This window comes from Micrasema longulum, unplaced genomic scaffold, assembly GCF_059751315.1.
Source record: "Micrasema longulum isolate JH-2025_06_02 unplaced genomic scaffold, ASM5975131v1 h1tg001778l, whole genome shotgun sequence".
In the NCBI taxonomy this organism is placed as follows: domain Eukaryota; kingdom Metazoa; phylum Arthropoda; class Insecta; order Trichoptera; family Brachycentridae; genus Micrasema; species Micrasema longulum.
The window spans coordinates 239,385-267,189 of record NW_028278953.1 but is presented as its reverse complement, the minus strand read 5'-3'; the positions used below and the strand labels follow the sequence as shown (position 1 = coordinate 267,189).

At 34.3% G+C, this 27,805-nt stretch overlaps 1 protein-coding gene across 1 annotated transcript; it reads right to left on the bottom strand.

Moving 5' to 3' along the window:
- On the bottom strand, positions 1-27,730 carry D2hgdh (D-2-hydroxyglutaric acid dehydrogenase; the record flags this gene model as incomplete). Its single annotated transcript, XM_088237739.1, has 7 exons — positions 27,560-27,730; positions 12,169-12,316; positions 10,229-10,426; positions 5,562-5,755; positions 3,751-3,919; positions 2,367-2,496; positions 1-157 (listed from the first exon to the last, which is right to left on the bottom strand). Coding segments are annotated over exons 1-7 (1,017 nt in total), but the record flags the coding sequence as incomplete, so codon positions are not given.
- Positions 27,731-27,805: the final 75 nt, after the last annotated feature.

The following is a 27,805-nucleotide window of genomic DNA, read 5'->3' as shown; positions in this document are numbered from 1 at the left end:
CTTGATTCTGCTCGGTTCTGAACAAAGTGTTCCATCTTCTACTAAACCTGTTTCCATTGTCTCTTCTAAGAATTTTGATAGTTTCTCCGAATCGTGACTTTCGTTGGAACCACTTGTTTCAATGAGTACATAAAAAGGATGATCGCCAATAGGATTTCTAAAAATTTAAAATATATACAATAATTACGATAATAGATAATTCAATATGAATGTAAAAAAAAATATAAAAAAATTTAACATTAAAAAATTCAAATAAACCTAATTCGAATAAACATACAAAAACTAATTTACAATACGAGGTGTGTTCAGAAAATAACGGGAATTTTTAAATTTTGCAGGTTTGGAGAGTCTGATTGTCAATTTATTGGCCGTGAAGATGTTGAAGATGACGAACGGCCTGGACGCCCAGCACATCAACAACCGATGAAAACGTGGAAAAAGTCAATTCAAAGGTTATGACCGATTGCTGAATCACAATCAGAGGAGTCGCATATCGATTGGCTCATGCCATGAATTTTTTTCAAATGCTTTGGATATAAAACGCGTGGCACCAAAATTTGTTCCAAAATTGTTGAATTTTAAACAAAAACAGCGGCAAATGGAAGTTGCTCATGTGTCACTAAATGACGTCAACGACGATGCAGAGTTACCGAAACGTGTTATAACAGGTGACGAAACATGGGTTTACGGATATGACGTCGAAACTAAGGCTCAATCGTCCCAGTGGAGGAATTCTTGATCGCCAAGACCAGAAAAGGCTCGACAAGTGCGGTCGAACGTGAAAGTGATGCTCACTGTGTTCTTCGATTGTGCATCACGAATTCTTACCACGAGGTCAAACGGTCAATAAGGAGTACTACCTACAAGTTCAACGGCGTTTGCGTGAAGCAATCCGAAAAAAACACCCGGATTTTTGGCAAAACAATTCATGGCTTTTGCACCACGATAATGCACCTGCTCACACTTCATTGCTAGTTTGCGAGTTTTTGGCTAAAAACAATACTGCAACGATGCCCCAACCTCCATATTTGCCAGACATGGCTCCATGTGACTCTTTCCTATTTTTAAAAATAAAGAGAACCTTAAAGAGCCGTCATTTTACAAGCTATTTTTATCGCTGAAAGAGCTACAGGCTATCCCAAAGATCGAGTTTAAGAAGTGTTTGGAGGTTTGGAAGAAGCGCTGGCACAAGTTCATAATATCTAATGGAGACTATTTTAAAGGCGACAACATTAATGTAGACGAATAAATAATTTTTTTTTACAAAAGAAAGAAAATTCCTGTTATTTTCTGAACACACCTCGTATTTCGTAATGTAATCAGAAATTCTCAAGAAAAAAATATCCGTGTATAAATGCTAAGTGTCCTTGGCACGGGTAACCCTAGTGAGGTCACATTATTTTTGTTATCCATCATTGTTTATAATGGGAAAAAAAATGGATAAATAAAAATAAATAATGGCCAATGTCATAAATCGTAATATTACTGAAGAGTAATTATTTAGCCATTTTGTGGCGTTATAATGAACTGTTTGACATCTTTGGTAACAAATATTCTTTAAAAAAAACATTACCACACACTTATTTATGTATAATATACAAGTTTTTCCAAAAAATTGGTGGCAAGAAAAATATGAAATCTGACATTGGTCCTTTTAGATCCAAGCCACAGAATTTTCTACAAAGTTGAGTATTGTGAAGTCCCTAGAATGTGCATTCTAGCTTATCATTATTAGGGACTCCACAATCTATTCATTGCGTACTTCGTTTGCAATATACGAGGTATATCCATAAGTGTATTTTTTGCCATCGCAGTTTCGCGCATATGTGGTAATTACCCTGAGCTATTCAGAATGAGCTGACAATATAATGAGTTAGCTGAGTGTTGTGTACGCTTTGTGGTGCTTGTTAGAAATTCCAAAGAAAATTGAAAACCCCGCTGCTTGAGAGATAAGGTCTGTAATTCGTTTCCTTAATGTGAAGAACATTAAACCTGTCTCAAAATTCAGCAAGGAGGCTACTTTACACATTCTACACCACGAGGACAACGACTACTAACAAACACTACTAGATTTACATATGCTAAGAATTTCATTAAAATTGAGTAATTCTTAACAGAGATAGAGAACCTCTTTGAAAAGGGAATCTGGATGCCTGGGCATTTAACTGAAGAAATATGGATGTTCAATCATGGATTAAATTATGAATGTTACAATGTGGTAATTTAAGCTAGGCAATGACATCTCATAAGTCCTGTAAATGCCTAGACTCCCATATTTCCTCTTCAAAAATGTTTTCCCTGTCTGTTCCAATAAATGTCAATTTAATTTATTGTTCTTGGAAATAAATTATTGTATAAATACTCACTGCAATTTATGCATGGACATAGATGATTCAAGAGCTCCAGCATCAGCCATTTCATAAGCCGATAGAATTTCTCCGAGAGAAGATTTAGCTCTCTTGTAAACTTTCAGCACACTTTCAAAGTCCTTGACACCTACAAAATATTAGCTATATAACTTTTGGGCTAAGCAAAACACCATAAAATCACGCAAGAAACAAAAGTACAATTGGAAGAGAATATCACAAATGTACAACGGATTCTTATTTTACACGATTTAGTAGCATGCTACTACATGCACCATAGCGCTGAAAATTTGGAGATAGCAAAATTGTTTTTGAACTCTGACATCTCAGCAATCTATATTGATAATAATCATCCTGAGGCCTCCGTTATGTAATGGTTAAGACAGTTGATTCACGCACAGAAGGCTCTGCGTTCGATTCCCAGTGAGATAACAAAAAAATACATGTGATTTTTCTCGAGCCTAAGAGTTCTGTGCTGTAATTCACCCCGGTAATTAGGTGTAAAATAAATATAAAACAAATAGACTTGTAGGTTTCATACCAAACGCTACACCAACCCTGGATTCTCAAATTATGAAACTGAGAATCAAACTGAATATGTGCATTTTACTAAACAAAATTAATTTTATTTTCTGATATCCTGGTTGATTGACATGATGAAAAATTCATCTTGTTTTTTTTATTTCACTGTATTTATTAAAATTATTTTTTATATTTGGTTTTACAATATTCGATGAACTATGTCATACGAATTTTTACCTAAACCGAAAACATAAGTCATTATCTACAACATCTACGTAGTACAATGTCAGCAGCTAAACTGGGCATACTCTTACATTTACATTTACATTTTACATTTTTTTGCCAGGAGGCCTAATTACAGTGGTGAATTACATCACAGAGCACCCAGGCTTGAGAAAAATCACATTTTTAATTTTTGTGTTCTCACCGGTAATCGAACCCGGAACCTTCCGTGCGTGAGTCTAGCGTCGTGACCACCACACCACGGAGGCCGCCACTTGCAGCTCAAAACCTAATTCAGTATGATGACTCATCGACCTCCACTCATAACCTTTATTTGGTAATCCTCTTCATCATATTTAAAATATGTACATAATAAGAACAGCTGTCTGCTTGAACTGTTTAACGTTGAGGTGGATACTTGAAATGTTTAAATATAGATATTTTATAATAAAAATAATGATGCATTTTGAAATTACTTGTTTGACTATCAGTTTTAACTCTCACACTCCCTGTTAACAATGTCATAAGGTGTCATCGTTTTAGATGTTTCAAATATTCTTCCACTTGTTACGTTTTTTAACACTATTATTATCCACAATGTGATTTTTTAAATTTAATTATTAAATAATAAGTAACATACCAAAGAATCCAACATTGACTGAAGAAGAAAGAGATGGACAGTGGATAGATACTTTAGTCACGATCCCAAGGGTTCCCTCAGATCCAATGAACATATGTTTAAGATGGTACCCAGTGTTATCTTTCTTCAACGTTCTTAACAAATCAAGAACCTCTCCATTTGCCTTAACCTAAAATATAAATTTTAAATTGAATTAATACCAATACATTAAAATCAAAAATGCTGTTGGACGGAAAAAAATTAAACTACTGATATGCATAATTTGATTATCAGCCACATGTCATAGAGGTAAGTATGTATATTTATTTATTTTACAGAAACAAACAGCGGACAATGATATAGCCAAATATGTAAAATGTATGCGGTTTATGAATTTTATTAATTAGTCTTTATAAATTGGTTATGTTTTTTATGAATATTTTTGTTTTTTATTTTGTTAATTATGTTAATTATAATTAGGTTAATTGGTTTAATTGCGTTTTTTTTATTGTTCTTATTTTGTTAATTTTTTTAACTTTGTTAAATATATTTCATAAATTTGTTAAATATTATTATCTTAGGCATGTTTCACATTTTTGTAAAATGTTTCCCTCGGCACGGGACACCCCAGTGAGGGAACATTATTCTGTTTAAAAAAAAAAGAATACAAACAATGTAAAAGTATAAATAAATAAATAAATAATAACATAAAAAAATATGGTTTAAAGACAGACCAGCGAAGTTTCTAAATAAAAATCATACATATTAAATTGTGGTACAACAAAAGGGCGTGTTTATGTGTATTTGTGTGGGAGTAAGTGTTCAGGTATGTGTAAGTGTGAGCATCATTAAATAGCAAGTGGGATTGTATCGCAGCCAGAAATTATGAGTCCTAATTTATTTTTAAATAAATTAAGGGGCGTGTTAAAAATATCAATAGATGAAAAAAAAGCATTATAGTTAGAGCAAGAACGATAGAGGAAAGAGTGTTGTGCATAGTTAGTGCTACAGACTGGCAGATGGAATAAATACTTATTTCTTGTCATGTGAAAGGGAACATTAAGATTAATTTTGGAGAGTAGGTTAAAAGAGTCTACTTTATTATTTAATAACTTATATAAATGGCATAATTCAGATACAGTGCATCTATTTTCAAAGGTAAAAAATTATTTTTTTTAGCAGATTGGCTGTGAGTGCAAAGCGTTTTATTGTTTTTATAATCTAGGTATTTAAAAAATTTTAGTTGAACATTTTCAATCCTTTCTACCTTTGTTATATATTGTGGGCTCCACACAACAGATGCAAACTCCAAGTTCCTGCGTACAAAAGTGTTGTATAAAGTTTTCAATGTGTTTATTTGGCTATCATGCAAACATCATCATCATTCCACTTTCCGCACCTAATGATGAATGGGGCACTGCATTGGTGCACTAATTGCGGTGTATCTGGATCATTTATTGTTACTTGAAAGTAAGATCGATCATTTACTTCAGCTACTAGGGACTATACTATTTAAATCAATACCTCAAGAATCGAATCCGAGATCTCTTGGATGTAAGGCGAACGCACCATGAAATATCCATTTAAAGGAATTATATCATTAAAATATATATTTCAAAATATCTGAATTTGCATCTGAAGTGTAGGACTGATATTTCATGAACAAAAAAAGTCAAGAAAGAATAAAAGATCACATACAACTATAGTGATCTTAAACTTCTTTCACATTACACCATGGACAACCAAAAACTTTACTGTATTGTGTTTTTTATGATTGATATACAATTCAATGGTTACTGTTAAAAACTGCACTGAAACTTAGTTATACTTACAGCTTCAACTCCAAGTACAGAGCCATGGAGGTTTCCAAACCTCAATAGTCGTAGACCACCAGCATTGGTGCTGATATTACCCCCAATGTGACAGGAACCCTTGGCTCCCAAGTCTAAAGGCATAATCAGATTATGCTCACGAGCATGCGTATCAAGATTCTCCAACACACATCCACTCTCACATACTAAAACACCTAAAACATGTGAAAAAAATTATAGTTAATCAAATCATTTTCTATGCTTTAAAATAATATGTATAAATAATTTTCTAAAATAACTCGGTATGTTGTCATTTTTTTTTCCGTGTTCTCCGAATTTCTAAAAAATGATAATCAGTTAGAGCAAGGTCCACCGAGTATGGTTGGTGATGAAGTCTCTGATTTCAGCTCTTGCAGCTTAGAGACCATCCGCCGTGAAGAGTCCAGACAGATGTTGTCATGAAGTGTCAGTGGCAATGTCGTTTTACTGCGAGCTTTTCCATTATAAGTATTAATTATAATATTTTCCAATATTAAGTAATCTAGCCCCTATTTGCATTTTTTATTTTTATTTTATGTGACAATGAAGTTTAGAGTTTAAGTGATATTTTGAAAAACGAAATAAAAAACAAATTTATTAGAATAGACAACAAGTCTTGCAGCTACTGAGCGCATGGACGGTTGGAATTCTAGACCCCATTTACTAAATTTAGATATTTAATAGTTGATAACATTTACCTATTAAAGCAGCTACTATTATTATGGAAAATGTATATAGAGCCATTTTTGGAAAAATCACCTCAAGGGCGCTTTACAATATCCCAACACGTCTTGCAGCATTGACGGTTGGGATTCAAGTTCCTCGTTTAAAATTAAAAATTAATTCAATAACAGATAACAGATAGGAGCTAGATTACATCATTATTATTATTATTATTATTATGGATAACTTATACAGCGCCATTTTTGTAATAAAATACCTCAAGGGCGTTTTACATAGTGATTCTATTGTTAAATTAATTTAATTGAAGCTTTTAAATTTGTAATTTAATTAAAACCATTTATTTTGTTGTCACATGCTACGGATTTATTCAAATAATTTAGAGAACAAGTGGGTTTTAAGTTTTTTCCGAAACATCAGTTCACTTTTACAGCCTCGCACCTCTGCTGGGAGAGCATTCCATGCCATAGGGCCTGCGACCGCAAATGCGCGTTCACTAAATTTAGTGCGCTGTTTGCGTAGAGGTATAATAACTTTTCCTCTCGCCGTAGACGTAGCTGATCTAAGCGTGAGACGCCTGTCAGCTAGTTCATCTGGAATGCATAGTTCCCTTTAATATTCCAGAGCAGAGTTGTGCAGTGACTTATACATAAGCCAACAGAGTTTGTATTCGACCCTCTGTGGAAAACGTAGCCAGTGTAGTTCCCGAAGTAGTGGAGTGATATGACTGAACTTAGAGATTCAGAAAATAAGTCTCGCTGCGGCATTCAATACAGATTGTAGGCGAGTCATTTTGTTAATTGGTAGACCTGCATAGATATCATTACAATAATCGACTCTAGACACTACAAATGGATTTATTAATTGACGGGCGGCATCAACCGGCAAATTTTTGCGTATGCATTCAATTTGTCTCAGCTGGTAGAAGCATGAACTTATCGTTCCACTAATTTGAGCGTCAAGAGAAAGGTCAGAATTTAGTAAAACTCCCAGTAGTTTAACGGTGGGTAAAGCGGTACTCACTACATTGGGTAGGGCCGTATCCTGGATCAAATTCTGTCGTCTGGCTGAAGCCACCCATAGTTGTTCAGTTTTTGATGGGTTTAATGTTAGTCTATTTTCAGCCATCCAGTTTCCTATTTTCTCGATGTATCCATCAATTAAATTGACAAGCACACTTCTCTCGCCTGGTTTGCAATATAAATAAATCTGTGTATCATCTGCATAGCAGTGAGACCACAATCCACATTTTTTGATAATGTTCTCTATATCTTTAGTGTAAAGGAGATAGAGGAGTGGTCCGAGTACTGACCCTTGAGGCACTCCTGTAGACACCCGAAAGTTGGTTGAGCTTTTACCCTGAAACACAACTGCATATTCTCTTTCATTAAGATATGAACTGAACGGCATATGTGCCTGATCACGGATACCATAAGTTTTCTCTAGATGTTCAAGCAAAATATTATGGTCTACAGTATCGAATGCAGCACTCATGTCCAGAAGAGCCATCAACACCAGATTACCAGAGTCTACCGCCGTTATAATGTCGGATAGTACTCTTATCCCTCCCGTCTCCGTGGAATGAAAACGTCGGTATGCCGATTGCCTTACCGAAAATAAAGAATTCCACTCGATATAGTTAACGAGCCTATGAGAAACTATTTTTTCTAGTATTTTTGATAGGATGGGAAGATTTGAAATAGGGCAAAAACTGGAAAGATCTTCCACATCAAGTTGTGAATTTTTTTTAAAGTGGAGTTACATTTGCTTTCTTTATGGGTCTCGGAACAATGCTGCGCTCCATGGATGCATTAAATAAATCTGTTAAAAATGGAGCTAATACGTTAATGCATTTTTTCAAAAGCCATGTTGGCATTGGATCTAATATACATTGTTTGTTGGGTAATGCCGCAACAATCCTTTTAACCTCATTTATACATGTTGGTTCAAATTTACTGAATTTTTGAAGGGCATTATCTAAAATTACAGGTTTTTTCGCTGAACTACACGCCAGTCTGATTTTTTCAACTTTCAAAATCAAAATCAGTGGTAGTAGCGCCTGTGTTAGATGTCTCTGCTATACAGTCACCACGAACAGATTGAAGGCTTCGCCAGAGTTGTTTTGGAGACTTTTTCTGTTCAGTTATTTTTGTACACCAGAAACTAGATTTTGTATCTTTTATAAATGTCCTATAAGAGGCTTGCATATCTAACCATATTGATCGATCCGAAGCTGACAGTGTGTTTCTGTATTTGCGTTCTAGAAGTCTTAGCTCTTTCTTTTTGAGTCAAACCATGCATCAGATTTCCTTTTTTGAATAGTTTTCATAGTAAATGGTGCATGTTTGTCTATCAGGTTAGATAGTACCTCATTGTACAACCCAACCAATGGATCGACATCGTTTGAGCGACGGTCAATGTCCGGACCAATCAACGATGTCAGAAGTTTAGAATTAAAATGTTCTAAATTCAATTTTCTCCATGGCCTTGATGCGAGTGTTTTGTAAGTTGGTGATGGATTTTGGATATTAATTTTACAGTGCACTAATCTGTGGTCTGAAAGTCCGATGTCTGTTACAAAAACTATGATCTTTTGATCACAATTTCGTCGTATTATAACATCAAGTGTACCTCCCCCATCATGTGTAGGGGTATTTACTTCTTGTGAACAATCGAAATCACTTAAAAGTGCATTAAAACGAACCGATTCTGAATCCGTTTTGCGGTCAAAACGAATGTTCAGATCTCCAGTTACGTATGTTACTTCTGTACGAGTGATTAAAATTCAAGTAAAGATTTTAGTTCCGAGTAAAATTTCTTAAGTGGTGCCTTAGAACCTGGTCTATAAATTGTGATTAAGGTAAAATGGTTGCTGCCTGCGCTTATCCTACAGCCAATGCATTCAAAAGTTGTGTAGAGTGGTATTTTAATTTTTGTTAATTTAAGATGATTTTTTGATAGTACAATAATTCCACCGTGGTTCGTCCATGTTATATGTCTTGCTGCTACAGAGCGGATGGACGGTATGAAGCCTAGCCCCTATTTACATTACTTAAAAATTTAATTTTGGTTTTACTGATTATTTTTCAAAATTGTTTACAAATAAGATCTGGATTACAACATGTCCTGCAGCTACAGAGCGCATAGACAGTTGGAATTCTAAACCCTATTTATGAATTTTAAGTTTGAAATTATTTAATAGTTTTTGAATTTTAAGTTTGAAATTATTGAATAGTTTATGACGATGATTCAAATAAAAAAAACACTCATTAGCAGTTAGTCAAGTTAGTCAAGTGTTCATAATAAAAAGTAAACAATAAAGAACTAAATAAATAAATAAAGCACTGTTTTCACATTGTCCGCAATTATTGACAGAATATATACATACGTCTGCCCTTAAGTGGAGTCAGATCTTATGAAGCTGAAGTGGATAACAGCGACACGAGACCATCTTACAATGTAAATATATATTGATTGTTAATATTTAGGAAGATTTATATACGGCCATTTTTGTAAAATTCACGTCAATGGTGTTACCCATTAAATATCACAACACATCAACTGCAAAGCGCATGGGCAGCTGGGATTTAAAATTCAAATTATTCATTGAAAATGTTACTATTATGATTGAAAATTTTATTTACAGACAGCTAGTACAACACATTTTGCAGCTACAGAACACATGGGCGATTAGATTTGTATATTATTTTTTTTTAGAAAAAATAAATATTAGCACTCTTATAATTTGCACAAATATTTCAATTTTGGTGGTCATTTTCAACGAGTTGTAAATAACTCACTATTAGAAAATGGAAATCAAGTTGGGGTAGAGTGGGGCTCGAACCTCGGACCTCTGATCCGTGAGTCCGCAACGCTAGCCACGGATCCACAACCTGACTCAAATTATTTGCACATAAAATAATAATTTATGTATGAAATCTTTTGAATACAAAGTAAATTTATTATACCTGAGAACTCATCCAAGCTAATGATTTTGTTCATAAGAACTGTACTTATAATGACTTCATCAAAAACTGGAACAGAACCCCCTACTAAGCCAGTATTTCCTCCCTGTGGACAAACTGCTAAATTATTATCATTGCAAAATGATAAAATTTTGGAGACTTCTTCTGTAGTTTTTGGCTTTAAAACTACCCGAGATTCACCTACAAAATAAAATTTAAAAATTGGTATGTCTACAGAGTGAATTTAAGAACTAATTGAAGAAAAACAAAATAATACAAAACACAGCCATTGATAAATATCACAGTTTTATTCATTGATTTATCATCAGATATTATCATCTCATATTTAAACCCTGTAAGTTGTATAAATGGACAATGTCCGTTAATAAATAAATATTTTTTTGTCATTCTTAAAATCTAAGACATGTTATGGTGCCAACAGACAGTCATTGAAATCAAATGTCGCAGACAAATATTGACCGAGAAATAACGTAAGTTGCTACCAGATATGTTTGATATTTGATAATCGTCATTTGTTGCCGACATCATCTTTTTTTTTTTCTTTTTGGCAATTCATCCTATGAAGGATGATTTCTGCCATCCACGTATATGATTTGATGTAGACTGGGGTTTTTAATGTACTATTAACATTATGTACAAAAGGATAAATAAAAAAATTAAATAGAAGCCTCCTAAAAGTTCACACCATTCTCACTCAGAAATCTTCTTATGTGATGAATCTCTTCGGGGGTAAGTGAGGATAGGAGAGAAGCGACATTTATTGGAAAATTTATGTTTGTAAGTTTAAAATAATTCTTATGTCCTTCTGTCATTGGGCAGCCAAAAAGTATGTGGTCAGGCGTTTCCAAGTCTTGGCCACACTAACACCATGGACTCTGAACTACGTTAATTTTAAACAAGTGACTGTTAGCGCAGCAGTGTCCAATTCTTAACCTGCAAATGTTGGATACCAATCTTTTAGACAATTTTGCAGACTTAAACCAGGGTTGAGAAGAATATGATTTTGCAAGCTTCTATAGTAGGAACCCTTAGTTTTTCTGCTCTCAATCCATTGGACATCCCAATGGTGTCTAGCCTGGTTCATGAATAGAAGGGACAAGTCTGAAATCTGCGAATGGAAGAAGGAAGGAGGTAAACCACTTGTCAAAGCCTCTCTTGCCAGTTTATCCACTCGCTCGTTTCCCCTGATACCCGAGTGGACTGGAATCCAAGCTATATTCACGTCTCTATTGGAGTCTCTCAGTCTCCATAAAATAGATCTAATAGAACATAACAGTTCGCTTTGATGAGATTTGGACAGGTTGTTAGAGATGGAATTAATTGCGCTCAAAGAATCTGTGAAAATAATTATAAGGGGATCGGATAGCGATAGAGAGTAATAAAGAGCTTCTCTTATAGCTAGACATTCTGCTGTGAATACAAAGGGGGGACTGGGTAGTTTGAATGTCAACTCGATAGAATATTTCGGGATTAACGCAGCCGCTGTGCTAAAGTCATTGAGTTGTATCTTGGATCCATCCGTATATATTCATCTTGTGCATTGAGATTGTTTAATAACAATTATATATACTGTACCTTGTTTGCTGGTTTCATATAAATTTAAATATAATATCTGTACACTTACCCAGTCTGAAGATACCCGTCTAAATCGAAAGTACTTATTTGTGATAAATTAAAAGTGAAATCTTTACCAAATATTTTTTATGGCTTTTTTTTAATTGTATAACTTAAAATTCTCTTTAAATTCATTATCCGGAAGAAAGTTATACTTACGCTGTAATGGGGCAATGGATAGCAGAAACATAAAGATTAATTTAGTTGGGTGAATAGAAGGTAAAAAATATATGAGGTTGTGCGATAGTTACAACTGTATGTGAGAACCCAATACCGATATGATAAAAATAATAATACGAAAGTTTTACCTCTGCAATTTTTAATCCAGTCTATATTATATGGTAGAACATCAGACTGATCAGTAATTACTCTCTCCTTATCCATAATACTTTTAAAGTACAATAGATGATTTTCTTGCAAAGTGTTAAAATTTGAACGTTGAACATTGTATTTATTCTAAAAATAGAAAACAATTAAAATAACAAAATTGTATTACATAAAAAAATTATGAAGGGAATACGTAGGGGCACCCAAAAGAAACCGAACTCACGTGGTGGGCGGAGTTTTTGTAGTAGTCAGCATGCCCAGTGTCACCGCTGGAGAAGGTTCCATTTGTCTGGTGTGAATTTTTTATAACAGTTTTTTTGTGTGATTGATGTTGTTACGATGGTTCATTGAGAGTGTGGCTGTGAAGTTTTAATTCTCGCTTTGGAAAACTGGCATAGAAACCCTTGAAATTTTAACAACGGCCTACAAAAATGATGCTATGCAGAAATCTCAAGTTTTTAAGTGATTTTCCATTTTTAAAATAGGGGAAACATCAATTGGTGATCAATCCCGCTATGGATGTCCTTTAACGGCCCGAAGCGATGAAAATGTCGCTAAAATTGGCCAAATCTTCCTGGAAAACCGACAACAGACCATCAAAGAAGTTGTGGAGATATCTAGAGTAAGTGCAGTTCAGTGCAGCGAATTTAATGTAAATATTTGGGGATGGAGACATGAAAGGACAGAGGCGCTGTCAAGCATTATAGGAGGACATTTTTTTTTGTATCAATGGAAGATTGGACAAGTGCATTAGCTTCAATGGAGAGTACTTTGAAGGCTTAAAGATTTTTATGTTAACTAATTAATTAAATACATTCTTCCTTTATTTTTTCTTTCTTTTTGGTACCCCTCATAAGTAGGTTTATCTATTATCTGTAGGTACCTGTTTTATACATGATATAAAATACCATTGACATATATTTTTAATTTACTAAATAAGTTTTTTTTATGTTCAAAGCAAAGGACACTCACTGTGAGTGGTCAAACATTTCAATTAATGTTAGTAAATATTAGTATTTAACCACTCACCGACTTTTTATGTCTACCGTTTTCGAGACGTACCTGTCTCTCCGTCAGGACACTCACTACTCATGCATGTTCGGACATAGTGGCGTTTGCATCCCCTTTAACTCTGCCTGTAATTTATGTATTTTTTCGTAAATACTATGTATACTACGGTGACGGTAAAAGTGATAGTGTATTTTAGTATTTACACGTTGGTGTGGTGAGTATCCTGACGAAGAGACGGGTAAGTCTCAAAACCGGTAGACATAAAAAGTCAGTAAGTGGTTAGATACGGTATTTACTAACATTAATACTAAAAAAGTCATACAAAACCAAAATAAATGTATATGTTTAATATGCTATATTTTACTTGCTGCTAGAAAAATATTGTAATCCTTTTTAAATACTATCATATCCAAAACATATTCACAACATACGCTGTATTCTTTAGGAGAACAAGGAACTCAATAGTTCCTTGGCTATGTGCTTCGTAGATTACGAAAAAGCGTTTGATAGTCCGCACAGACCTACACTCTGAAAAATACTAGAGGCATATAAGGTGCCTATAAAACTAGTCGAACTTATCAAAGCCCTTCACTCAAATAGCGAATGCCGAATCAGAATCAACAATGTTGTCACAGATTGGTTTGAGGTTACCACCGGAGTTCGTCAAGGTTGCGCCCTTGCACCGTTCCTTTTTATAATCCTCATGGACTTCATCTTAAGGAAGTCAATTCCGCTAGATCGAGGAATAGCCATCTCCTCCTGCCGAAAACTCTGCGACCTAGAGTATGCCGATGATGCGGTTATAATTGACGATTCAGTCAGGGGTCTTCAGGCCACTGAATATAACCTAAAAAGATACTCCGCATGCATGGGTTTAAAAATAAATATTGCAAAACCCCATGTACTGAGTAACACTTCATGCCTTGATGCCCTAAATCCCCTGACTCTGTCAAACCAAGTCATCGAAAGGGTCGAAAGTTTCAAATATCTGGGAGTATATGTTACGGAAAATGGCAGCTTTCAAAAAGAACTGGGAGTGCGGCTAGAAATAGCAGGCGCCACCTTCAATAGAATGAAGGCTGTCTAGAGATCGGATATTTACTCAGTGAAAACCAAATGCCGCCTATATAACGTTTCTATAATGTTCTCCTCTACGGATGCGAATCGTGGCACCTCACTAGGGCCCAAAGCAGCGAAATTCTGAGTTTTGAGAATAGGTGTCTCGGAAGAATATTGGGTGTGCGGTGGTTTGACTTTGTGAGGAATGAAGTAATAAGAGAACGGACGCAGAAAACTCCGGTGACAACTGTCATCAAGCGTAGGCGATACGGTTGGCTTGGCCATGTACTGCGGATGCCTCCTGAGAGCCTTAAACATGCTTGCCTACTTTACAAGGCATCAGGTTCTCGACGTCCTGGACGTCCACTGCTGACTGTTCGTCGGCAGTTCATATCAGAACTACGGGACGCGAACCTGACTTGGGAGGATGCACGGGAGCTGGCAGCCGACAAAGATTCTTGGAGGATCTTTGTGGACACCCTTTGCTCCAACTAGGGAGCGGACATGGAATAATAAATGAATAATTTTAAATACAAAAGAAAAATAAAAAAATACCATGACATATTTACCGTGCATAAGTTTTAACTCTTTTTTCTGTTATAATAATGTTAAATGATATTGATATGAAATAATAACAGTTACCTACATTCTAGTATTAACAATAAAAACAATAATTACCTTTGAAAAATCAGGAGTTGTAGTCGAAGATCCGTAATTAATTTTGAAATATTTATGTTGTACGTGGGGACTTATAAATAATTTTGAAACATTGAAAGTTCTCATAAGATAATTCATGATTGTTATTCAAATAAGTTGTAAAAATAAGACAGTTAAAGACAGTTATTTAAAAGAAAAACAACTTGATATAAAAACCCAAATATTGTTATAAGCCAGAGAAAAACTTATCGGTGTTTTAAGCCACTGTCCTTCAATAATATTAAAGGGAGAGATTATCCAGATTATGTACAAGTTACAAAAGGCACGAAAAATTGGCTTCGAGATCAAATTGACATTTTCCACTCAAACTAAAACTACCACGCCAGTAACCAGTTTCCAACTCGAACCGAAGTCAAAGTGCCAAAATTATCATTAAGATAACTTGAAAACTTCTTAAAGTTGGAAAATAAAAAAAGTGCTAAGCAGTGCAAAGATAAAATAATTTAAATGATAACAAACGATAACAGACATCAAGGCCACAGTACCAAGGCAGCACCACTGAGATATAAATCCAGTTACTAAAAAGTAAGATGGCGTCGAAGGTTGGTGTGATAATTTATTTAGAAAAGCACTACAAATGTTTCGCAACACAAAATCACAACTCAAAACATTAAAAAACGTTCGGAACAACTTTGATTTACATTTGTTATTTTTTAACGTACACCGCTTGCAGTGTCGTTTACCTTACCAAAAAAAACATATTCAGCTGACATTAAGACTATTTATTACAAAACACGTTAGTAAGCGTACTTTTGACGAGCTCATAAAAATTGAGTTATTGTGATGGATTGCATGAACCCATTTAGCTGAGAGTATTTCATCGAAAATAAAGAAATACTACTTACGAAATATTATGTAGTAATTGTATCTATTTATATTACTCTCGTCTATTTATTATTACTTTAGAAATTATTTATTGCGTCTGTCCTGTGGAGGCTTATTTTGTCCGCTGATGAAATATTTTTTTTGTATATGTACTTCCAAAGCAAAAAGTTTCGTAGGTGAGTTAAAAGTATGTGATTTCGGTTCATATATTGGATAAAATTTTGGTTTAAAGTTTCACAAATTAGCCCTTAGATGGAAGGATATTTTATTATTTTTATTTTGCTTATAAAATAATATCTAAATCTAGATTTACGTGTGGTTTATTGGAATACAGAAAGTTCACGTGAGTGGTTTGTGGTGAATAAAAAAAAAAAACTCTTAAGCACATTCATTTTTGTGTTCTCACTAAGAATCGAACCCGGAACCTTCCATGCGTAAGTCAAGCGTCATAACCATTTCATCACGGAGGCCACCGGGATATTTAAATATCATAACTGTGTGGTTTTCGAAGCGTTATTCTGAATGACTTTTTATTATTTTAAAAATAAATATTTATGTTCTAAACGTTATTCTGAGAGACAGATTATTGTTTTTTTTTTAATAAATACTTGTGCTCTTAGCCACGGAACTAAACCTCCCGTTCATTGTATTCAGATTGCTCCTAACAGCAAAAAATAAATTGGGAGGATCAAAAGGATGAAATTTTACAGTGCCCGAGATTTTAATAATTCAAGTGAGGACCGAAGGTCTGATCAACTGAGGTCCACAGGGCCGATAAAGCGAGGCCCTAAGGAACGAATTTCCTAGCATGTAACCTGCTAGTTAATTATTCATTTGTTCGGAATTCCAACACACAACATTACACCTTAGTTTGTAATCATTTAAATAGGTTTTCGAGCAGTTTTGAGGATTGTCTATGACTAACAAAAGGTGGTGGATGCATTTGTCAGGTGACGTGTATTTTTCGTATATATAAAAGTGATTTGTAGATAATAACGTACTGGTTTAGTAAAATCCGTGTCAAAATTATTTTATTTAGTGCTGTGAATAATTAATATAAGTATAAATTAGTTTATTTAATTTGTATGTTAGTTTATACTTAACCTTCCACTCAGGTAATAATACAATCTGATATATTATTTTTGCCTTGCATATTTTATTGTTCTATTTTTTTTATAAAGATGAATGATATAGAAAAACCTCCAGATATTCCAGATGGGTCAAGTTTTGACTCGTCTGGTGGCACAATGGAGACTGTACGGACGCTACTGAATTTGTAACTGTGGTCTCAAGGGCCAAAAAACAAAACTTAATCAAACCAAGGAAGTCGAGTTCTGACTCAGACCGCGTTCTTTCTCATAAATCCCCCAGCTCACGACCAATTGTTCTTGCAACCCCAACTGCATCTCAGGATACAATCATATGAACACCAACCACCACACCTCCAAACAAAACACAATACCGCATGTACAACGGAATGGACCGAGCTCCATTCATCGTACATGTCACCAAATTCCAGATAGATTGCGGCACCCCAACCAACCTTTACGATATTGACTTTTGTCGCTTCCTCCATAATAATAATGTCCGGACGGTCTGGAATGGAATTAAATATATCGGCCGTAACCGAGTGTCTGTGGAGTTTAAGACAGTGAACGAAGCCAATTCGTTTGTCAAATCAGAAATTTTTAAAACAGCGAAATATAACGCATTTGTACCTACTTTCCATGTTACGAAACAAGGTGCAACCAAAGGAATTCCCTCACACTGGTCCGAACAGGACATATTAGAGAATTCCGAGGTACCCCATGGGTTTGGTAAAGTAATAAAGGCCCGACGACTAAATTACCGATCGAGATAAATCCACCTGGTCCATGAAGAAGCATAGAAATTGAAAAAATAAATTTTTCAGGCTTTGCCTAGTATGTAGGTGAAATAATTCAATTAGATGAATTTCACCCGCATAAATAAAGGTTTCAGCTCTTTGACTTCACAAACATCAACAGATGAAAGAATTGAAGGAATATAGATGTTCAAATATGGGCAGAATGGTGAATGTTATACAGTGTGTAAAATAGCCACTTAAACCAGCCAATGACAGGTCATAAGCCCTGAAACTTCTATATCACATTCTCTTAAATGTTCTTCATCTCTGTTGTAATATGTTAATCAAAACATTAAAATCTATTTCGGTGAGAGGCATATAATATGTTTTCTGCATAAATAATATAATCTGTTATAAATAAATGTTTTATTTTTATAGTTTGCAAAACATATTTAATAGAAAAGAAAATAGAAAAAAGATATACATGAAGTACCTGGGGTCGCAGGAGCAGAAGGTCGGGGACTAGGTTTTTTGTATGGGAGAGGGCGGTCCGACTCAGAACTCGATTTCCTCTCCGAAATTATGAGTTTGAGTTTTTTGTTTTTGACTTGATAGTTATGAATTCTCCGGGATCTGGAACAGTGTCCATTGTACAGCACAACGAATTTGATTGACATCCATCCGGTGGATCCGGAAGTTTTTCTTTGTGGCTCATTTTAAGAAAAAATATACAAAATAAATTTTAAAAACCAGAAATAATTTTTGCCTACATGTGTGTCGGCCTCGTGGTGTAATGGTCAGCGCGTTTGCCTACCATACTAGAGGTCTCAGGTTCGATTCCCGGCATGGTTGATATGAAATATTTATTTTAAAGGGTTTTTTCACACTAGAATATTTCATAGTCCCTAGACTGGTACCTGGGGCTCAATCACAAATGACTATGAAGTATTTGAGCGATCACACCGAACAATTATGAACACGCTTAAATTATCGCGGTCGCGTTGCAAAACGCCATAGATAAGTTCCGTAGTCAAACGTCAAATCATAAAAGTCAACGTGTGTGTAATCTCGTGGCGGTTTGTATTTTCGTTTTCAAGTTACAAACCATTACTATGGCGACTGCTTTTCTTAACATGTGGCTTGCCGACCGCCGGCTAAATGCAATACTCGAGAAAAATTTAAAGAATACGTGTGCGAGATTTAACCAATCCTCTTGAACTGAGCGAAGTTTAATTTCGTACGTTATTCAGAATCTCTCGTGAAATAACTCGAGACTTGATGCGCTCGCTATCGAGTCATATGAGAAGAAAAAAATCTTTTGTATTACCGGTGTATATTATTCGTTTTGGGTGGTTTTGTTTTATTCATTTCCATACAATGACAGCTACCAAAGGGGGACCAGTCAAGACTACTTTGTAGCCATAGGACAATCCACCCTCAGCAAATTGTTGCATTCTTTTATGGGCCTCATGATCAAGAATTTGTATGGGACGTGGATATCCTTCTCAAGAACTTCTACCGCTCGTGTACAAATAGAAAGGGAATTTATGAGAAAATGTGGCTTTCCCCATTTGCTCGGGTGTATCGATTGCACTCATATCGCAATTTTAACTCCCACTGAGCACGAGGAATGCTACAAAAATCATAAAGGATTTCATTCCCTAAATGTTCAGATGGTGAGTTAGCATTTTTTTTTTTTAATGTTATTAGTTTACAAAAAACAGATCAAAATACATTAATAGAGGTCAAGAGTATATCAATTTTTTTAACTGTATCATTGCTAGCCTAACTAAGGTAATAAAACCGGATAATTACATTGGCTTGTAAAATAACATATAATATTTTTTTTGTAGGGGACTCTGGGTATGCAAGTGAACCTTGGATGTTGACACCCATATTGCATGCCACGGAAGGTTCTTCCAAAGAACGCTATACAAAAGCTCATTGTAAGACGAGATCTTGCATTGAGCGATTGTTTGGCGTTCTTAAAGCCATATTTCGCTGCTTACGAAAAGACAGAGTCCTTCATTACCAACCAAAGGTGGCCGGTCAAATCATCATTACCTGTTGTGTGCTGTATAATATGATGCACCATTACAAGTATGTTAACTTACTCTTTTTGCCAAAATACTCATAAGTGCATTCGATTAGTGTTAAATAACATGTAATCATTATTGTATAACTTTACAGATTGACTGACACAATATACCAAAGTAATGAAGATGTTGAAGAAGAGACGATGCCAGTGGTCAGCGAAAATAAAAATATCGGGGCGTTGACAGCCGCTATCCGTGCTTGCTCCTATATTGTAGAAACACATTTTTAACCCTTTCCCAGCATTAAAAATTTACATATTTTATTTATTAGTTTTAACACTTATTTTACGTATTTTATCAATGATGAGTTAACAGCTATAAAGAGTTTAACTTCAAAAGATACTATTAAACTCTTATTATCATAGGGCCTTACTTATTAGATTTCCTTATAGCAAGCTTATGCCTTTAAATAAACTATACCCGATATAACTATTTATACCAGGGGCGAGCTCTCCCAATAATCGATTATTTGCAGCTTACCATATTTTTTGACATCGAAAGTAATGTTTTATATTACATTATTATTAGGAAAAAATATATCACAAATATATTAATAATAATCATACATTGCATTTCTTGGGTTAATCAATTTACATCAATGGAATATGATGTATGGAATAACAGCGAGCAAGCTACACCTCTATTGGCCAAAATTATTACTACCGGATTACAGAAGCTTGCGTAGCTCAAAGATAAAACATAAAATACATTACGTCTCCAAACTTCAAATTTCAGATTTACCTTAGAAAAAATAAACTTACGATTACAGTAAAATCTTGCAGCTTCCCTAAATGCAATTTAGTCTTTCAACACTTCTATATAAGGGCTATTATTCTTTAAAATAAAACTGCTTCACTTAAGACAGTGCAAGTGAGAGATAGTATTATACGCACCCGTATAATGTGAAAAGGAGATAACGAATAAGTATATAACATAGAATTTAGATAAGGATAATACTTAAGTCCTGTACGGTGGTTTATAAGTTAATTTGTTATAAAATAAATAATATTACGAATTTACATTTTAATCCTTAGTATCAGTATGAATACTTAAGCGAGTTTTCAAAAACAAAGATTTGCTTAACAAGAATAAAATATACATGAAATAAATAAGGTTTTTAACGGATGATGACAGTTATAGGTTATCCATTTAAACTTTAAAAATAATGTTTGAGTTATGATAAAAACGTTACTGTAAATTAAAATCGAATAGTGTCAAGAATAAATTATGCATAAAGAATAGTAAAATGTATAACTTACACCGTTTTGTGAATATTAAAGTGATATAAAAATCGATGAAAGAATGATTCTAAAAAGGCAATTATTAGTGAACTATCGTTTTCGGTAAGGAATACTTTTAAATAATTTAGATTTTATCATTATTTACTAAGAAATAGTGTTTTATTTCAAGATAAGTAAAGGTAGTCACAATTAAGCGAAAATTATCTGTACGCTTATGAATAATAATATTGTATAAATCACTTTTTTGACGCTCGTACTAGTATAGAAATAGCCGCGCGGATACGTCGTTGCTTTCTAATACTACGGTTGGCGTTCGAGTCTTCGAGGGGTTCCAGTTTTTTGAAATTATGTTTTTTTTTGAAATTATTATTTTTTTATTAATAAATTTCATAAAAAGTACATGTTTTTGTAAAATTCTAAACATATCTACTTTTACACATCTAGCAAATGTTATCACTGTAACTTTCCAAAAAAAAAAGACTAATACCCGTATGCAGAGACAAACCTTAAGGTGAGGTAAGTACATTCTATTGTCTTCACCTTCGGGTTATTCTCTGCACGTGAGATTAGAATGTACTTTCCCCACCTTAAGTTTTGTCTCTGCATATGGGTATAACTCTTGTGCTTGGAGAGTGACTTACACTGTTTTAGTTGTTTATTTATAGGGATTTGTATAATTTAAAATACGATTACATGGGAAACAAAAATAAAAACATAGTATATATAAAGAAAAAACATAAAACAATAATATATTCATACTAATTAGAATTTAATGTTGTTTTTACATGTGTTCAAAAAATTTCTTTAGATTAACTTTAAATTTATTTATTGATATATTATTTTTAATAGTTTTTAGTTAATTAGGAAGATTATTTTAATTTTTTACACCTTTGAAGACAAAACTATTTTGACCATGACTTGTATGGAATTTAGGAATTTTAACTAAAATTTTAATTTTTTGTGTTAAATTAGAAAATATTTCAACTGAAACTACGAGCCGCTAGTGTAATTTATTATTATAGATTATTTATCAAATATAAAATAGTCTAGTTTCTTGTAATTATGTTTTTTTTTTCAAATTCATTTTTTTATTGATGAAATGTTTGTGTTAAATTAAAAATATTACAACTGAAACCTATTAGTAGATAGTGTCATTTTTTATAGATTATTTATCAAACATAAAATAGTCCAGTTTTTTGCAATTACGTTTTTTTAATGCATTTTTTTCAAAATTAAATGTGCAGATTAAATTAGAATATATTTTAACTGAAACTATTAGCCGCAAGTGCCATTTGTTATATATTATTTATCAAATATAAAATAGACCTTTTTTTATGTGCCAAACTACCGCTATAGACATTTTATCAGAATTTTTGCAGCTTACCAATCTAAAAACTCACCGCTCGCGACTGATTTATACCTGGTATAAGAAACATTTTCATAATAATCATTCCATGTCCGCTCCCTAGTTGGAGCATATAGTCTCTACAAAGAGCCTCCAAGCATAACCATTTTCATTCTTATGATTCACCTAAATATTTCAATTTTGGGGCCATTTTTAATGAGTTGTAAATAACTCACTATTAGAATATATTTTATACTTTTAAAGAATCTCACTCAAGTTCACAGCTAAAACAATGTTTTCTACTCTAACCTATTATGGTTATATTTTTACAAAATGTTTTGCTACGGGCCGAGGTCAGTGTAAACATTTTTTTTAACAATCAATAATTTTACTTGTCTTTGGCTTCCTTTATTATATTTTACATGTTTATAAGCAATAGGTGGCGGAGGTGGTGGTGGTTTCATACTATTTTAATAATATTATATTACTTGCTAAATAATGCAATGCTATTAGAAATTAAAAATATATTGTTATTAAAAGTTTATATTAGTTCGTAAGATGAACTAATAAAGCAGAATCTTAATAAAACATGAATAAATAAGTATGTGTCTATAACGGTTTGAATAGTAAAAGAGGATGCCATACATATTTTATTCATAATGAGATATAAACTTCATATAAAATTATACTTTTTTTCACTATTAATAAAATTTTGTTCCTGACTGATTCTGAAGTGTGACTATAATATTCTATACCGGGGGTCTCCAAACTTTGAAGCCTTCGGGCCATAATATTTTTTTCAGTTTGTTCCAAGGGCCAAACCAGTTTTAATTTTTCTGCCCTTAACTATATTTCTAGACTAGAATAGTCGCAAAGTGTGCGACCTAAGCAAACTTACGCTTTTTTGCATTTCAATTATTATTGTGTATTGTGACACTTAACGACATCTAGTGGCGAATAGTGGTACTATGTATTGTACTATGTACTATCTATTTTAGCTACCCGCTAACAGGTGGCATTAGTCGTAATGAAATATTTGGAATTACCGCGTTGGTTCGAGAAAGTTCTGGTTCTGGCTAGTGTATTCCGATCACTTCGAGATGGCAGTAATTGCATATAAAAAGGCTAGCGGCGCAACCGCGAGTCAGTCTGCGTAGGAAAGGCGAAGGAAGCAAAACTGTCTACTGTGAAATAAAGTAACACCCGTGCATAAAAGTATTTTGATTTGACTTATTGTTTTTATGTGTGATTTGTTAGTATGGAAAAGAAGCGAAAAATCGACAGTGAATGCAGAACATTCCAAGATAAATGGAACTTTCAGTATTTTGTGATTGAGTCCAGTAATAAGGCGCTATGTTTAATTTGTAATGAAACCATAGCTGTTCTCAAAGAATATAACATTAAACGACACTATAAATCGAAACATCTTCTAAATTACTCCAAGTATACAGGAAGTTTGCGGACGGAAAAATTTGAAGCTTTGAAACGCGGACTCAAATCGCAGCAATCTTTGTTTACCAAAGCGAATACTGAACAAGAGTCTGCAACTCGCGCCAGCTTTCGTGTGGCTCTTGAAATCGGAAAACGTGGCAAACCATTCACCGATGGAGAAATGATAAAAGAATGCTTGATTGCAGTAGCCGAAGAAATATGCCCCGAAAAGGTAAATTTATTTAAAAGTGGCAGTTTGTCAGCAAACACCGTGGCTCGGAGGGTGCAAGACATCGCAGAAAATATATCATCTCAACTGTCTGACAAAAATGGACATCATGAGTGGTTTTCTCTAGCATTGGATGAGTCAACGGATGTATCAGATACTGCTCAGGTGTTGATTTTTATTCGCGGAGTAGATAAAAGCTATGAAGTGTATGAAGAACTTCTTGATATTGATAGTATTCACGGCACGACAACTGGGGCAGATATTTTCAAGGGAGTTGAAAATGCCATTAATTAAAAGAACCTTCGATGGAAAAATTCGAAATCTATTACAACTGATGGAGGCAAAAATATGTGTGGTAAAAATAAAGGAGTGGTTGCACTTGTGTCAAAGGCTGTAGAAAATGATGGTGGTTCAAAACCATTAGTCTTACATTGTATCATTCATCAACAGTCCTTGTGCGGAAAATGTTTGGATATGTCTGAAGTTCTAAAACCAGTCATTTCAGTTGTTAATTTCATCAGATCCACTGGGCTGAATCACCGACAATTCTGCGAGTTTCTACTGTCATACTGCCGTACGCTGGCTTAGTTGCGGAAAAGTCCTTAAGCGCTTTTTTGAACTTCGAGCAGAGATCGAATTTTTTCAAAATGAGAAGCAGCGCCCTTTTGCCGATTTAGAAAATAGTGAATGGATGTGGAAGTTAGCATTCTATGTCGATTTGACAAATCATATGAACGAACTGAATTTGAGATTGCAAGGAGAAAATCAGCTTCTTCCTGATTTATACACCAATATCAAATCCTTCAGGCAGAAAATAATACTATTTCAATCGCAATTACGTAAAAAATGTTTCACACATTTTAAAGCATGTGAAATATTCAGCCACACTACAGAGACTGAATTTCCCGTCGATTTTGCAATCGAAACTTTGAGTGCTTTGAAAATAAATTTTGATACTCGTTTCTCAGATTTTGATGTCATTGCGAATGAAATTAATCTTTTTCAAAATCCTTTTGATTCTGACATTGAAACCCTGGCTCCGGAAGTCCAAATGGAAATTATTGATTTACAGTGCAGTGATATGATTAAGAACAAATATCAAAATTCATCTTTGCTGGAATTTGATAAGAGTCTTCCACTAGAACAATTTGATAATTTGCATAAATTTGCTCGTGGGTTGTTTTCTGTTTTTGGTACTACTTACTTGTGTGAGAAAACGTTTTCCAAGATGAAGTACACAAAGAATAATGTTTGATTATGTCCAAATGCTTGCAGACTGGCTGGATTTCGTCCCTAGGGAGTTGTTCATATTTAAATTTATTTCAACAGAGAGGGAAAAATTTTTGAGAAGGGAATATGGAAGTCAAGGCATTTACAGGGCTTATGACCTGTCATTGGCTGGTTTAAGTGGCCACTTTACACACTGTGTAACATTCACCATTCTGCCCAAGTTTGAACATCCACATTTCCTCAAATAAATTTAAATATGAACAACTCCCTAGGGACGAAATCCAGCCAGTCTGCAAGCATTTGGACATAATCAAACATTGTTGAATTACTACCTGGTAAAAGAAGAAGTATAAAAATTGAAAAACTGTTTTCAGGCGTTGCCTAGTAGGTGATTTGGTTCAGCCGGATGAATCTCACCCACATGATAAAGGTTTCAGCTCTTTTACTTCACAAAAGTCAACAGATGGAAGAGTTGAGGAAATGTGGATGTTCAAACTTGGGCAGAATGGTGAATGTTACACAGTGTGTAAAGTGGCCACTTAAACCAGCCAATGACAGGTCATAAGCCCTGTAAATGCCTTGACCTTCATATTCCCTTCTCAAAAATTTTTCCCTCTCTGTTGAAATAAATTTAAATATACACAAAGAATGTTTACAGATCTCAATTAACCGATGAGAATCTTAAATCTCTTTTAATAATTGATACAAGTAAAATTGATCCACAACTACAAACTATTGTCGGTGGAAAATCACAATTACATAAATCTCATTAGTGTTTTTGTTTAACTGTGATTAGTGGGATTCATTTAAATTGTTTGTTAGTTATTAATTTGCTCAAACTTAGATACTTAAGTAAAGTTTTCTGCGTCATCATTTCTGTCGTTAAGTTTTACATTGCAAGTAAATAAACCGAGTAATTATCATTCTGTGTTTTCTTCTTCAACTTATCACAGCAATAGTAACAACAATAAATCATTGGCTGTCGCGGGCCAGATTGATGACACTGGCGGGCCGGATTTGGCCCGCGGGCCGTAGTTTGGAGACCCCTGTTCTATACAATCATGTTAATAAAATTGTATACTTTTCTAACATTTGAATTAACTGTTTTCCCCTGCAAATATTTTAATTTTAAAAATAAACTTTTTCAAAACATGCTAGGACAATCAAGTATGTTAGGACTTCCTAAAATAGTTTACACATTGACTCAACATTTGTCGCAGGAGGTAGGAATGAGACGATCTTTAAATGTCCACTTAGATGGGGTAACAAGTAGCAACATGTCGGCAACAAATAACGATAGTCAAATGCTGAGCATATGTGGTGTAACGGTCGCTATTTTTCAATCGTCAAAGTCGAGTAGCAAGAACCTTAAATGCATTTTATAGAATTGCAGACACACTGCTAGAGCTTTCGAGGCGCAGGTTTCCACTGAAGTGTGGAACTCCTCTGTCGCCAGTGTGGCGTTGGCATCCAGGATGTTAAAGGCGATAGACACCGGCGCCCACGAGGTGTTGGTCTCCGGGATATTTGTATCCCGAAGACCTAGTAGACTCCGAGCGATTGACTCCGACGCCCGTGATTTACCGGCAATACCAATAAGTTCCTAATCTTCACATCACATAAATATTGTGTAAAAAAAATTTTTTTTAAGCTGTGATAAATTAGGAAGAAAACTAAGTACACATATTGATGATGAACTGGCTTCCATGGGCCTTGAGATTGGACTTTATGCTACACCGGTGCCCTGGGAACTGGCAGTCCCTATAATGCAGATAACTTTTTTCGACACGTCACTAAGAAAAGGCAACATAATGCAATTTCCAGTGGCGCTTAAATTTCTCCTGTTCTCTGCATTTTTTTGACGTGCCTTTCTTTTAATATCTCGCCATGTCTAAAACGAACATAATTATTTGATTTTGAATGTCGAAATATAATACCAGTTATCGAAACATGACTATTAATAATAACTATTCTTACAGTCTTCCACAGTTCTATTGTTTTGGGTGGATTTAAATCAGCCAATTTGTCGGCCAGCCGCTTCCTCATCCTATTATTTTGTTGAAATCCAAGTGGATCTGTAAAACGGCCAGCAGAAAATTGTGGCCACCCATGAAAGCCAACAGCGCTTCCATTTGAGCTGGTTTAGTGCGCAATCTCTTGGTGAAATTTTAATTTAACACATAAAATGGCCCTTCCACCAAATGCCTTCAGATATATGAATGTAATATAATAAACTGCCCAGTAAAATCAAATAAAATAAAACGTTGTGTTTGTTGTTTATCATGTACATACCTTCTTTTCAAAACAAATAAATAGCATGATAAGTTGTGAACAAACAAATAAAACTAAATTATTTTACTTACAGTTTTAGGAATATTCTCCATATTTACACGCGGTAAAATTTAAATATGTGATTGATTACATATGCGTTGCGAAGCGTAAGTATTTTGACATTTAATATTAGGTGTTGCCAACCATCAGGTTGAAGTATGACAATATTAAAAAATATAATAATCCCGATTGATAACTTTCACGGATGTTTCATTGTGACCGCGCATACGATAAACAACCATTGTGAAAAATTGTTTTCAAGCCGCTAATTAGCACGT